The 15,220-nt window shown below is 43.4% G+C and overlaps 1 protein-coding gene across 3 annotated transcripts in view; it reads right to left on the bottom strand.

The window, feature by feature from the left end:
- The window catches only part of gsk3ba (glycogen synthase kinase 3 beta, genome duplicate a), a 34,217-nt gene extending 19,156 nt beyond the window's left edge, over positions 1–15,061 (bottom strand). The window contains exons 1-2 of one of the 3 annotated variants that reach the window (XM_039600038.1): positions 13,562–15,061; positions 6,199–6,392 (exon numbers count right to left, since the gene is read on the bottom strand). In XM_039600038.1, the coding sequence (XP_039455972.1) occupies positions 6,199–6,392; positions 13,562–13,649 (282 nt within the window). In that variant the 5' untranslated portion in view covers positions 13,650–15,061. The remainder of the gene's footprint in view (positions 1–6,198; positions 6,393–13,561) is intronic. The other 2 variants (XM_031734563.2, XM_031734564.2) reach the window with 2 other exon arrangements.
- Between the last annotated feature and the right edge of the window lie 159 nt (positions 15,062–15,220).

Here is a 15,220-nt window from a genome sequence, read left to right as displayed (position 1 = left end):
TGTGACTCATGAAAAGTCCCTTACGTGGGTCGGGATGATGCTTGCAGCTGTCCTTGTCTTTATAAGGCTTTAAACCCATGTCGCGTTAGCAGGGTTAGGTCCTCTCCACCTAAACAACAGCAGCACAACAGAGCATCTGGTAGCTCAATAGCCTCCTGTAGACAACCCCCCAGTCTAATTCACTTAAGCTGATGCAAATCATCCCCACAGTCTTCCCCCTGCTTTTTTACCCTTTACGCAGCCACGGCAACCACACACACACACACACAACCCCCCACATCACCAAGTGACATCACTGCACACGGGGTCAAAGACCGGCCGCAGGCAACGCCCTCGTCTTTTTTGTGCTGGAGTGTCCGAGGGTGTGTCTCTGTGTGAGAGACAGAGAGAGAGACAGTAGCATATGGAGGAGGAGTGGAAAGGCTGTCGAGTAAAGCCCAACCCAGCTCCAGTTATACTGCAGTCCATCCTGCTGACCTATCATCCCCCAGAGTGTGAGCGGCACAGACAGCAGAGACTGAGAGAAAAGAGAGAAAAATGACTTGATTTGAGGCGGCTGCAAGAACTACACCTGAGCGCCTCGCGCAGCTGATGCTGCCAAAACCACGCTACATCCAGCTCCCAAAAAGATTGAAAACGCCAAAGCCACAAAACAATACAACCTTCGCAAACACGAGCCCTGTCCCACTCTAATTAATCCCATCTCATACTTCCAGACGAGTCAACCAGCCCCTTGGGTTTGTCGTTTTAAATGGCTTCCTACAGCAACAATGAAGATTTTGGATTGTGTGTGGCAATGATACCTAGCTGTCGTTGTGCGAGAACACAAGTTGATTATAAATACTGTAACGTACTTGTACAATCAAACAAACGAAACAGTAATAAATCTGATGTGGTTTAAATATAACTAATGAAAAGAAATGTTTTTGATGTATAAGTTAAATGCAATTAAAATAGACATGTGGTCCCTCTCAGGCCCACTCAAACTGTAAATCATCCAAAATAAAAGAACAAAGGGGTTTCTCTATGAGTGCTACTCAAAACTGTCAAACAGACACTTATAAATTAAAAAAACTAAACATGTACGGGGTTAAATCGATCAGGTTTCAGCTACAGAGTATTTACAGGATTTCTTATTTTTTCCATTTTTCTTTATTCGTTAATAATTTTTACAAGTATCTGCCATCAGGCGTGCGCTCGGTCTGTGTGAGAGCGCGTTCTAATGTGAGCATCCATTTTCCGATAGGCTGATATGTGATCCCTCAGATGGGAAGGGAGAAGGACCCATCCCATAATGGACAACAAGAACACTGTGAGCCCACCAAAGCTGCCTCACAGTTAAACCAGAAGCCTATTCACATGATTACCCTGTTTGACTTGACTTGAATTGGTTGCGTGCGTGTGTGTGCCAGTGAGAGAAAATAAAACGTTCACACATGTTGGACTGGCATGGTTTACTCGACCCACGCTCACTTCACAGATGAGCACTAAATCAGACAGGAAAAAAGCAGAAGTGTGGACAAAAGGCTTTTGAAGTGGGGGAGAAGAAAATAGAACGCAGGTGTTTATGTGTGTGTGTGTGTGTGTGTGTGTGTGTGTGTGTGTGTGTGTGTGTGTGTGTGTGTGTGTGTGTGTGTGTGTGTGTGTGTGTGTGTGTGCTGCATGCTTGACAGTCATGTGAAGAGTCTTAGCCCTCATTTGCTTCATTTTTCCTAACAAGCTGTTCATGAGGAGGACGTGCAGATGAAGCAGCGAGAAAGACGAGGCGGAAAGAGCGACAGCCAGCTGAGGCAGAGGGTCTTCTCTAAAGAGGAAACTGAACAATCAAAACAGCGTGAGCTTCACTGAGCTGTTTAAAAGAGGAGGTGGCAGCTAGCACGTCATGCTAACCACAGGCTAACAGGAAGAGCAGGATGTGACTTCACCGGGGCCGGCACGCAGTGCCACAAAAAGACAGTGTGAGCGTCCGTAACGAGCACCGCGAATTTGGTGGCAGATGTCCGACCCCCTACACCATTAAGTGAGATCATTCATCTTGTCTGGCTTCACAGAGCAAAGGACTAGCACATCCTGAGGAAAAAAAACACTCTGCTGAATCTCCAACAGGTTAAACCCAGGGTTTTGAGTTGCTCAAGCATTTAGCTGTACCAGTTGGGTGAAAACGCTACAGGCAAATACATTTGACTGAACTTTGTGAGCAGTTCTCACAGTTATGGGAAAAACAAAAAGAGCAGCAGGATGGGAGTCTACAAGATAACAGTGAGCGTTCTCCTCCTAAGAATAACACGGACATAAAATGATGAGCGAGAAGGGAATAGCTCTGCCTTCCAAGCTTAAATCAAATATTAACAGACTTTATTCCCATTAGACATACTACTTATTTATTTATTTATAATGGGGGTATGTATGTAGTATGACACATAACCTACCCATTTATCGTTGTCAATACACAGTTTTAGTTCGTTTTTTCCTTTTTTCTTCATGCCAGCATTTCATTTTGTATTTTCAGTTTTACGTTTAAATGCATGTAAATGTGAACTGCTTCAGGGTTCTCCTGGTTTGCAGCCATTGTTTACTGGAACCATTCTCTGACGACATAGCCACTGCTATTTTTAGTAACGTCTGTGCTTTTTTTTCCCCCTAGTCAAATGTCTACAATTAAAGCATCTCTTGTAACAGAGTGAAATAAAAGCTTATGGGTAAAATGTACACAGACTTTACAGCATCACAAGGTCAGAGATGTAAGGTATAAATTGTTTTTCGCAGTAATTTTACAGTTGAAATGTGTCTCCTTTAATCATCGCAAAAACTTCTTATTTTTGCCTGTGAGGTTAGAAATTAAGCGTCTGAGTCCATTCAGAGCTGCAAAGTAATTGCTGTGCTTAGGCTGGAATAGCCCACTCAAACCAACCCCAACTCAGTTGGTAGTTGTTACTGTATTGGCTGTCTGTGTGTATGACAAATATATAGTCTCACACGACAATAGTGCACTCATTTTTTTAAGGCGTGACTTTCAGTTATAGTTGGGAGAGCAGCAAATCTGGAGGTTTGCTGGTGAGCCCCTGGTAACCTTCAGTTGCCGGGAAAAATGTGTATTCCCCACCTGGCTGACAAGTTGTTGGAGGTTGCTGGCTGTCGCTAGGGGTTGTCGGTTGCGAAGACAGCGTTGCACCAAAAAACACAACAAAAAAATCCAGCCATGGTCACCCTTAGTTTGCATTGACACAAAGACAAAGTTCACTTTCAAAGTAGAAGTTTAAGCCTAACATGTAAATTATACTCCTGCGTCAGATCTACATTGTAACGTACGCAATAACCGGAATCCTATTTTAACCCTAGGCCACAGCCTTCTACGTAACCAGACAGGCACCTCCCGAGAAATGTAACTACATGTTGGGTCGACGACCACAACCACTCGAGTGGCGTGAAAGGTTGCAGTGTGGAGATAAAAGGAGTTACTATGTAAGTTAAGACGTAAATTTCCTGCAGAAGTCTAAATTAAGCTTTACTGCTGACATGTTTCATAAAGGTGTAGCTTCTACTTTCGAGGCTAACCCTCTTCATTTCCATTTGTATTGTACTTTTCACAGTTTCACCACCAGTCTGTGAGCAGAGGCGCTGTTTGTAGACACGTTTGCGTCTCTCTTCCAAACTACAAGCTATCTGATTGTAACCAAGACAATTCCAAGGAGGTAGCAACCACTCACCAGCATTTCCTGTAGCTTACAGTGGTTTCAGTTAATCAAAAAAAAGGCAGAGACTAGAAAGAGAGCATATTTCTCCTATATTGGTTCCCCTTCATTGGCTTCCTGTTAAATCCAGAATTAAATTCAAAATCCTGCTCCTCACATACAAGGTCTTAAATAATCAGGCCCCATCTTATCTTAATGACCTTATAGTACCATATCACCCTATTAGAGCTCTCGCACTGCAGGCCTACTTGTTGTTCCTGGAGTATTTAAAAGTAGAATGGGAGGCAGAGCCTTCAGTTTTCAGGCCCCTCTTCTGTGGAACCAGCTTCCAGTTTGGATTCGGGAGACAGACACTATCTCTACTTTTAATATTAGGCTTAAAACTTTCCTTTTTGCTAAAGCATAGTTAGCCCTGGATCAGGTGACCCTGAATCTTCCTTTAGTTATGCTGCAATAGGTTTAGGCTGCTGGGGAATTCCCATGATGCATTGAGTATTTCTTCTTCAGTCACCTTTCTCACTCACTATGTGTTAATAGACCTCTCTGCACTGAATCATACTTGTTATTAATCTCTGGCTCTCTTCCACAGCATGTCTTTTATCCCGTCTTCCTTCACTCACCCTAACCGGTCGCAGCAGATGGCCCCGCCCCTCCCTGAGCCTGGTTCTGCCGGAGGTTTCTTCCTGTTAAAAGGGAGTTTTTCCTTCCCACTGTCGCCAAAGTGGTTGCTCATAGGGGCTCATATAATTGTTGGGTTTTTCTCAGTATGTATTATTGTAGGGTCTACCTTACAATATAAAGCGCCTTGAGGCCACTATTGTTGTGATTTGGTGCTATATAAATAAAACTGAATTGAATTGAAGTTTGCAGTGGGTTGCCGACCGATCTCTATCCTGCGTGACTGGAGCCTAAAGAAACTGAAACATGCGACTACTATAGTTTACCAAATGTTATAGATGAAAGGTGACGCAGAGCAAAATAATTTACATTAAAATTTGATTTACATTTCAAAGACCAAGTTCCAGTTAAGAACCATTACTAAACTGTCCAGTACATCATAATCACACACCTGCAAGCTTAATAACGTCCTTTAGCAATGATCGCATGTTGAGTACCTGAGTCTAACATAAGCTATTTTTATATTTTGTTGCTATACTGGCTGCTGAAAACAAGAATGGGCCTCCTTTTTTCAGAAAATTGATCAACAATCAATAAAAGAATCAATAAAGAATAAGCCCTATAAGCAGACTCAATAATAGTATTGGTATTACTAAATCCAATAACATCCCTAATTAGACTGCACTGGCTTCAGTGGTGAGGAACAGAACCAGTGTAGGTGACCTGGGTAAAAATGTGGAGCCCAGCTAAGTTAACAGATATAATTTTTGTGGTGAAAGTGAAACAAAGTTGACTGATGGTATCCTGGTAATGTATAATATAAAAAAATCAAACTTTGATCCCTGTGTTAGAGTTTATGGCTGCTTTTTAAGTGAAGCATCCCAGAAAAAGGTTAGGAAGAGCTTGGTAAGATTTAACAAATGTTCTATATATACTAAAAAAAAAAACAACTGTAAGCTTAACACTTTGAGCTGTTACCCAGTTTAACCTCAGCCTGATCACACACTTAAAATACTGTGGAAGCTCATTTTTTAAAGCCTTTAAACTTGATGAAACTCTAAACAGCTACCCTGCAAGCTTTGCTTTCTGAGGTCTAGTGGCAGGGACAATGAGTTTGTTTATATGAACATGAGTTTTTGAAGTATCCCATTTTGTCTTTGCCACATAAACATCATATCCTGATTTCTGAAACAAGGACAAACCCTTAACCAGTCCGAGAGACCCAAATATGCTATCCTAAGCACTCACAAATAATCCCAGCTAATGTTGCTTATATACATCTTATTATCAAGTTTGTGTGTTTCATGTAAACATCCTATCCGCATGATCCTCAGGACACTTATTTCCACCCAAAAACACTCAGCGGAGGCCATGAACCAGTGGAGCAAAGACAATGTTGCCCAAATGAAGGAACAACAAGCCATCAGTCAAATCTATCCAAAGCACAGGAGGAGATTTCCAGCAGAGCTCTACTTGGAAACATGACGTTTGCAACCTGACGGATGACTGAGTATTTATGTGTTTGAGTTTGTTGGTGTGAGAAAAGACCTCCGCTCCACTACTACACAAACATGCACATTCTCTGCAAGAAGAAGAAAAGACACGCTTTAAAGTAGGAATGTGCTGAATGACAAACTTTCCCACTCTTCTTTTGTTTTCTTTTGTTTCAAAGCTTCTCTGATCTCCCGTTCGTGTGAAAGATCACCCCATTCATGTCTCTTTCACGGTTACCCAATAACATTCATTAATGCCACACATCTCGACTCTGATTGCATGAATTTCTTTGTTTAAAAAAAAAGGGTGATTTGGAGGGTGAACATCGAGTTTGCGTTTATATGCACACTCGTCATTTATGCCTGCAGCTGTTCTCAGTCATAACAAGTTTTACCTTAAACCTCTTGTCTTGCAGGACCTTCTTGATGGCCACCAGCTCTCCAGAGTCGCAGAGTTTAGCTTGGTAGACGACGCCAAATGAGCCATTGCCGATGACCTTGGTGTCCGTGTAGCTGACTTCCTGTGGCCGGTCGGGGCCTTGGCCTGGAGTGGCCACAACTGTTGTTACCTTGCTGCCATCTTTGTCCCCTGAAGACAGAGACAAAGACACAAGCAACACACAAGTGTTCAGATCCAAGTAGATTGATTTTCCCAATGTTTTGATCTATTTATTATATTCTCTCCTAATTATTTTGTCAGAAATACATGAAACAGGAGTAAAAACGCTCATGATCCTGAGAGTCTCAGAGCTCACCGTCTTAAAATCCAAAGATATTTCACAGAAAACCAGACGACTGTGTGACCACTGCAGCAATGCTTCCAAGCATTTAAAAACTAAAAGAATATAAAAAAAAATAAAAATCTTCAAACTGAACTTTATTCAGAACGACAGTTGACTGGTGTATTGATTCATTTCTGATGGACTGGCTTTTAAATGTAGGTCACACTGTGAGAACTCGTTCTCTGACACCGTTTCTGAATTTTGCTGCAGGCTGTCTTTGGTCATCAAAGCGTCAAATTGGTCCTCGATTCACAAGTCATACAACGCAGCCTAGGACCGCCATGTATTACTGATGAACATTTGAACCGTGTTACTCTCATGCCTATCAGCTTTAGCCTCAGACAGACAAAAAAAAAAAAAGCGCAAGTGGAAAGAGCTGTAAAACAGAGGAAACTGACTGGGCAGGTCTGAACTTAACGCAGACTTCAGAGGAGGAGCCTAAACAAGTCAAAAATATCAAACGCATTCTTCTCTAATTTTCCCTACATTTCTCACAGTGGTAGGCAGAAAACACCAGGGGTTGGATGGACTCTGGAAGGCCGCTCTGTTCACCCACATTGAGTGGGTGTGCACGTCATGCTGATTTCTAGTAAAGTACCAGGTCATGGGTTTTTCTGCATGTGTGTTTTGAATCAACAATTTTCCTCAGGCTGATTAACCCCGCACCGCTAATCCACAAATCAACATTTGACCTTAAACCATAACCAAGGGTGTGGAGGTTAACCAGTCTTATTTCTTACTTTCACTGGTTTGCTGAGTTTATTTTCCAACACCGCCATTGATTTCGATGCAAATAATCCCCCCACAGACGCCGACACTCACACAGGCTCAATCCAGACATAAAATTATTAATGTGCGTTTGCAAGCCTTATTCTGCTGCTGTGTGGCCAGCGAGAGGCCCCATTACCAAAGATGCAATTACAATCAAAGAATAGGGAAGAAATGGGAGAAAACAGTGGAGGGGTCTGAGAAACCAAAAAAAGAAAAAAGAAAAACAGACAGCTTCTCTCTCCAGGACCAAGTCTAGAAAGGGAAACTAAAGCTAGATTCTGTACCAACAGAAATAGACTTTCCAGGACTGCGGACAGAGAGGAATATGACTCTGCCTACATATATTCCAACAGGGCCATTTCTATGACGCCTCTGCACTTCCTCAAACCGTGAGAAAAGTCTGTGCCTGCTCACAAACACATACAAGCCTCTCACTGGGAACCCACACTGCCGTAAGGAAGGAATGACCAAGCGATCAAATGACATTTGAGTGACTAACTGGACGCCGTTTCACACAGACTAGAGAAACTATTACAATTGCACACAATTAGGAATTACCTTCAGTTCACATGTGAGAAGAAATGTAACTTCCTATAAAGCAAAGGGCACCTATTTATTCTAATAAGTAAACCAGGAAAACAAGCAAATCTTTACTATAATAATTTTAAAAAAAATCCTAACTGCTTTAACTGCATTTTAGTTCGTAATCACTTTATCATTTAACATTTAGAAAACTCAAAAACATTGGAAAGACAAAATATAGATCCAGGCATTAATAAACATGATCATTTTTACCAATATTTCTACAGTCAAAAGGGCCAATATTAGCTGATACCAACGTTTAACCAATAATCTGTCCATCCCCATAATAAAATATCCCCAACAAACACAAAAGCATTTGGTAAAAACTTCTATTACATGTAAAGAGTTCTTTAAATATAAGCGAACATGAATTTTGCACCAATAACAGAGAAATCAGTGCAACAACAAACAGCTTCAAGCATGTGCGGGGATTGTTAACTTATCAGTCAGCCTGCAACAAGTACACTAGTTAATAGATAAATCACAGCGCATCGCTCCATGTACGTATGCTGTATTACATATCTACAAAGTGACAGAGCAGAGACGGTTGTTGCAATGCGACGTTTAGCCAGCGGCATCAATATTCGATTCAGGTCAGCAGACTAGTTCAGGCCACGGCTGAATATGGCTAACGTGTGCGCACAACGAGGGCACAACAACACTGCCGCTGAGCAGTCGAAGGACACGTGTGGGGCTGCTGCTGATAAAACGTGCAACCCTGTATTTCTAATAAAGCTGCTGAAAAACTACATGAGCAAATGTCATAAATTAATCTGTGTTCATCTAAATCAAATCAAGCGGAAAAAAACAACTTTTCAACTTACAGACTTATGGATTATCTTAATTTTCCTGACATGAATAATAAATAAGGACTTGCAGTCATTTGAAGCTTATTATGGGATAAGTTTGTAAAGTGTTGCCTAAAAGCAACACTTTTATTCAGGCTTTTTGTCATTTATTTTTCCCTGGTGGAAGGCAAAGAAATACTTTTAAGGGGCATCCACAAAGGAAGCAACCAGCAGCATCTTGGCAACAAGAGACCATAAATAGTCAACAATATTCAGCAACTTCAGGTGATGTAGAGCAAAATAACTGCTGGCAATGCAAGGTGGGCGGATCCTGAGTTAAACTTTCATCAACTCAAGGCGAGCAAATTAAGCAGCTACCAATGAGAGGGAAGGACATGTTGATTGACATGTGACAGGGTAGCCCTTTCAGGTTAGGTTGCATCCGCACAGGGCAGCAATCACTGGTTTGACGCTGACAGCTGGTCGATAGAATATATTCTAGGTTCCAGTTGTCTAGGTTACCCTTTAAGGTATTTCCTACCAGGTCATGTCAATCACCCGTATCCTGTCCTCTCACTGGTAGACGCTTCAACGCGTCACCAGTGGGATTTTTTTGCCCGTAGTCACTTGAAGTGGCTGAGTGTCACTGACTTTCTACGGCCTCTAAACGCCTCGTGACAACAAATTGCTCCCTGTGTGGACGTCTCCTCATAGTCACAGTCAGTGAAGAACTTTGAGTTCTGACTCTCAAGTCTTCCTGTGGCTGGCAAATATTAATTACATCTTTATTGTTTTGTTAAACTCTTCTCAAATTTGTAATGTCTTTTAATCACAGCCCAACAGAATTTAACCCCCCCCAAAAAAGATAATATTGCCACTAAAATTATCTGTTAATCGCTGCTCAAAACAGAACATTAGCCATAAAATGACCACACTCACATTGTGGCATGTACACGATAATTCAAAAAGTTACTAGCTATTAATATACAGTAGTGCCTTGGCACTGATAGTGAACAGAATAACATGGCATAACTCTAAAGACAAATCCTCCACGGTCCACTATTCCATGGTCCAAGTTCTGGACAAGATGCTTCTTTTTATAAATGCCATAGCACAGTTCTTCCCCTTCTAGAGCTAATGCATTAGTATTTTGTCTGTCACGGAAGTCTAAACAAAGAAATTTTCTTTGTAATTTTACACTTGACTCCCACAGCATGATCAGCCACAATCTTTACAAGTACTACAGGGGTATAAATATGCAGCAGTAATCAAGCTGCAGTCATAAAATTAGTCATGTATTTACTGCAGTGTGAATAATAATTTTCACACCATTCATGTTGCATCACTACAAGTGAATGTCAAAGAATGCAAAGCCTGCCAAACAGCCCATGTGTCCATCGCTTTCTGAATTTTGGCAAAGAATTGCACACAATGACTCGTACACCAATCAGCTACAGCAAGGGAACTACTGACAGGAGATATGTAGATGACTCGTTACAGGGCAGTGTTCTGCTGGGAAACCTTAGGTCCAAGCATCAACACCCAACTAAACATAGGCCCAAGCCCCGAAGCGTGCACGCAGAGATATTTTTATAACCTTTAGGGTAACTAAAACCTGACGTGCTTACCACTAAGCTTAGATTTTAAACCTTGCTCAAGATGTGTGTCATATTTTACGCTGCCGAGTCAGGGGAACATTTAGGCCACATTATGCCTGAACCTTGCAAGCAGAAGCATCCACGCATTGGACCAAACAGTTCTACTACTTTTCAATACCTTTTTTTTGGGTTTGCATTCACACAGGTAACAGGAAGTGGCAGTGACAGCTCTTGCATTTTCTTCTAAACCTCTCCAGCCTCCTCTTTTTCAGTCTACACTGCTTTAAAGTGTGGTGGCTGCCTAGAAGCAAGTTGAGAGCAATTAAGATACAAAATTTTGACATTCTGCTTCAGCTCCAGTATGTACGCTATATATTTCACTGTCACTTTTTCCTTGCTGTGCTTCATTTTTTTAATTAATATTAATAGATTTTTCTTTCTTTTTTCCCCACTGGTGCTGCATTCATGTGTCTTTCATGACAGACGCTCATGTAATGCAGACAATTTTGCAGAATCCCCCCGTTCTAAAGCTGACGTGATAATTCACTGCATTACTGGAACGAGTGTTACAGCTAATGCAAAGCAAACTTAGCCAAGAATCACTGAGATGGAGACATAATATTGGTGCATGGATTGTAGATGTCAGGGTAGCGTGCAGCCTGCAGAGCCATTGCTGCACTACTACACTCATCTTATTTAGCTTTCTCGCTCTCTCTTTCTCTCACTCACAAAAAAATACAAAAATTAGATCTCATCTCTCTTCTAAACCCCGAGCGATTCCGGTGGTCCTCGTCTTGTCTGTAAGCCTGCTGTTTCGTTTGGAATCAAAGAGTATAATTAGTTCATTTTGTTCTCGTCATCACTTGTAAAACGTGAGAGGGGGACAGAAAGGAAAAAGGAGAAAAGAGGAAGAGAGAGCTGCTGCTTTGAGATGCTAAACAAGCTGCTCATTGTTCCTGGCCAGCTGCCTCACCCCCCAAAAAACAAAACCTGAGGGTGCTCGTGTGGGTGTGTGAATGTACTGTATGTATGTATATGCATGTGTGTTTCCGTCTGCCTGTGTAGGAGGGGTAAGAGCATTCTCTCCAGGATCATACGCAGTGGCTACAGCTGCTTAGGACCATCAGCCAAGTTATTACACACACATTTGAGCGCAAGTATATATCCAAGTGTGTGTGTGTTATAGGATGGTGGAGGAAAGGATAAACAAGTCTAGGTAGATTCCAGCTAAGTGACATAGTCCAAAGTACAGTTTTGATACAACTGAAACTGCGTACCACATACTTCTGTGTGGCAGATCCTACCTTAGATTAAAACAATAACTAAAAAGAAATGTAAATTATATGTAGCTGCTTGTTACAAGAAAAAATAAAACTCAGTGATTAAGCACAATCGACAATGAAGATTTGCTATCATCCTTGATCGTTAAAGATTGGGAACTTAATAATGTTCTGTTTGGGTGCTTGGATGCTGCTACCAACAATGTGTTGCTAAGAGGCCCTCTGCATATATATCCACTGACCTTTACAATTGCTGGTTTCCTTCTCGTTTATAAAAGTCTAAATGAATATAACCCACCATTTTCACCAATGTTTTACTAATGTCCACGCCCAGAATCTGCGATGTACAGAAGGCCCTGAAGCTGCCAGAGCTGCTTACTTTGGTGGAAATTACTTTGGGAAGGGTTTGTTCCATGAAATGCTTCACAGACTGAAATTTTACAATAGGGGACATCTGAGCAATCAGCCACTCTACTTTCCTCCATGGAGATGAACACCACCTGCTGTTAGACATCAGATTATCAAACACCTATTTAATTGAGCAACTAGAGGTTCAGCTTATTATTTTAGTTGATAATAACGTACTGAGTCACCAGATGAGTCTCTATGAGAGAAAAAGAAATCAAGTTGAGGATCCAAAACTTTTGTCTGAAAAAATTAATTCTCACATTTAGCAGACCTGACCTATACATGCATCTGGGGCGAGACAAGAATTAGACTTGGGTTTGGAGTGTGTGTGTCACAGTGCACTAATCGGTTTCCAGCACCAAGGCCCAGACATGAGCCTGAGCCTCAGGCCTCACCCGACTGACATACATCATGCTCACATCACAGCCCTTAAGGCTCCGTCAGCATTCCTTAACAGGTACGTGCCCCCAAACCCCACTCCACCCCACCCCACCCACACCCATCTGTGTGTCAGATAAGACAGGGGTGTAACTAGGAAATGTGCACGTGTCCATCTACGACAGTCGATACTCATTAATAATAAGGATGCCATACTTATAAATTAATTTCAATGAAACGACTTTTAGTGTTAATTTGATGTTATTTCATCTGAGTGAGCTCTAACTGGGCCATTAAATATAACCAGTACAGCAGTAGTATCTTCAGCATATAGACAGAGCGAATGGGAGCGAGTGCGCCTTGCCTTGAGATCGTTGTGGTGATGGATAGACTAGACGAAAGAGAGGCGTCTAGCACCAACATTGCCAGCCCCCCACCCCGCCACTTGCTCAGCTGACAGGCCTAGTCAGTCGCATGGCTTCCTCTCTGCAGCCAGTCTATAAGCGGTCTCCGGCACCGTGCCACCGTGGCTTCATGAACAGGATACGCGATGTCACACTCCCTCCGGTCGTCGCGACACGGCCCGTGGAAGTAGTGGAAACAGGGCTAATAAACCACCCCCCTTAGGATCGCGTCAGTTTCGCCCGACTCAACTACGGGCGCACCTTCCGCTCTGACAGTTGCGTAATAGACCGGACCTATCGCTTTAACTCCATTACGCATGTGATTGGTGCTGTGTGGCAATATCTCTACGCGATCTAGTCTACATTCAAATGGACAATAATCAGGCCGGATCTGCGGTGGAAGAAGGAGGCTTGGTTTTGACCTGGGCCTGTGCCAACACTACCTTCCTATGGCCCGGCCCGGCCCTTCCCGGCGCGGCCTGCTAACCCTGCTCCGGCTGACCGGCCCCGGGGCGGCGAGACAGAGCGCGTAACGCTGTGTGCCCACACCGGGGCGAGCAGCAGTGTGTGCCGCTCAGCAGCCTCCAGTCTCGCTCTGTGACACACATATATGACAGAGATAAGCTTCCCGGAGCTAACCGTATGCTAACTTGACACATTTCCAGCCTAGTTAGTGAGAGGACACTTAAGCGAGCATATGCAGCCCACAGTGGGCCTGGTGCGTGCAGGAAAAGTCTGCCACTCTAGAATTACACGGGAGTACTTACTGCTGACTTTCATGCTGCCGAAAGCTGAAGGCTGCGGCACTGGCTTGCAGCTCTCTGCGAAGGATGTGGTCCTGGGCCGACCCGACATGATCCGACGATCCCTTTGATTCTCTCGACTGTGACTTGCTTAAACGGCGGAGCTGATCGATTCGCCGAACCTTCTCATCAAAAATAAAAAATAATAAAAAAAAAAAATCCCAAAAAGGGGGGTGGGGGGGTGACAGTAAATTAATATCACTGTAATTCTCAGGGAGGTCAGCTAGAAAGAGATCCCCTTATCCCAGGATCCTTCACACTACTTTGTATCGCCACTAAATGACCCTTTTCTTTTCCACCGACGGTCGATCAGAGCATCGTTTCCTCCTTATGCTCCAGGTTTTCTTTCAGCGGGCCTTTGAAGACACGTATCCGACTAAAATAGTCATGAATCTGGCCTCTCCCTGTGGCCCCACGGTTAAAAACCAGCGGTAATTTCTTTCGGGGTGCGGAATCGTTTTCACGGAGATGAAGAAGGGTTAGTTCAGATGCTGATCCGGTGCGGATCGGTGACAAATGCGGCGTTTTCTTAACGATTCGGGACACATGCAGTTCCACTTCATATCCCGATGTGGAGGCTCAATGATCCGACTGCCATGGCGGCTCCCTCGCTATACCCTAGCCTACAGACGGTCCAACGGAAAATCTGCCAGCTGCTACAGTCTTCTTCAGCAAATTCACTAGCCGTACGCCGACTCTAAATCCAGCCTTGCCTCGGTTAAATTTCGGTGTCTTTGCCGAGACCCCAGGCCGGTGAGCTCCTCTGAAAATACTGGTCTTTCAGCACAGAGTCCAACGATACGGAATTTCTTTTTTTATTCCTTCCCCATAGGTTTCAGGCTCGCAGTCTTTGTCGCTGCGCATGGTAGGTACGCCGTTTCCGCAAATTGTTCGAGGGATCGCTCCGGCGTCACGGAAAGACGTTCACGCTGCTGACGTAACTCGCGAGGGAGAATAGGAAAACTGTGAACGCGCGCACGGCGAATCTGGGGTGGCCGATTGAGCCAATCAGAGAGGGATTCCTTCAAAAACGGGCGGTGACCATTTTCCCGCCGTCCAATAAAAACGCCGCTCTCGAGCACCACATGGCATAATTTGCTCGGCACCGCCCTCGCGACTTCAAAGGCTTTTTTCCTGTGCCGCGTCGGGGACAAGGGGCGGGCCCGCTCCCGGGATGGATGACTTCTTCCACCAATGGAGAGCCGAAGCCGGGCTGTCAGTTCAAATGGACCCAGCTGTCACGGACACGGAGCACCGGTGGTCATGCAGCACTGTTGCTATGTTAGATACAAAAGCCTCTCCTTTATCGCTCCCCAACACTTTTTTACCTCACGCGGCCCTCGGGCACATCCTTTTAATTAGTGTCATCCTGCTTAGTAATGTAATAATGTGCGCGTGCACGCGTCTCACCCTTCTATTGTAACCTTATCTTGCATGTTTGGCATCGTACCTCCTGATTTCACATTTAAACTGCTGTCTCTTTTGTGTGTTTGTAAGATGCCAGACAAACAAAGCTTTTGCTATTATTTATTTAATAAATATGGCGTCGTGCCTAATGGATCAGTTGGTTCTGAAGAGTCCTTTGACTGATGTTTTTTTTCACTTAATTTTTGGTGATATTTT

The sequence above is a fragment of the Oreochromis aureus genome, linkage group 16 (genome assembly GCF_013358895.1).
Source record: "Oreochromis aureus strain Israel breed Guangdong linkage group 16, ZZ_aureus, whole genome shotgun sequence".
Taxonomy (NCBI): Eukaryota; Metazoa; Chordata; class Actinopteri; order Cichliformes; family Cichlidae; genus Oreochromis; species Oreochromis aureus.
Note: the sequence above shows the minus strand (reverse complement) of the source record. Positions and strands in the feature narration are given on the sequence as shown.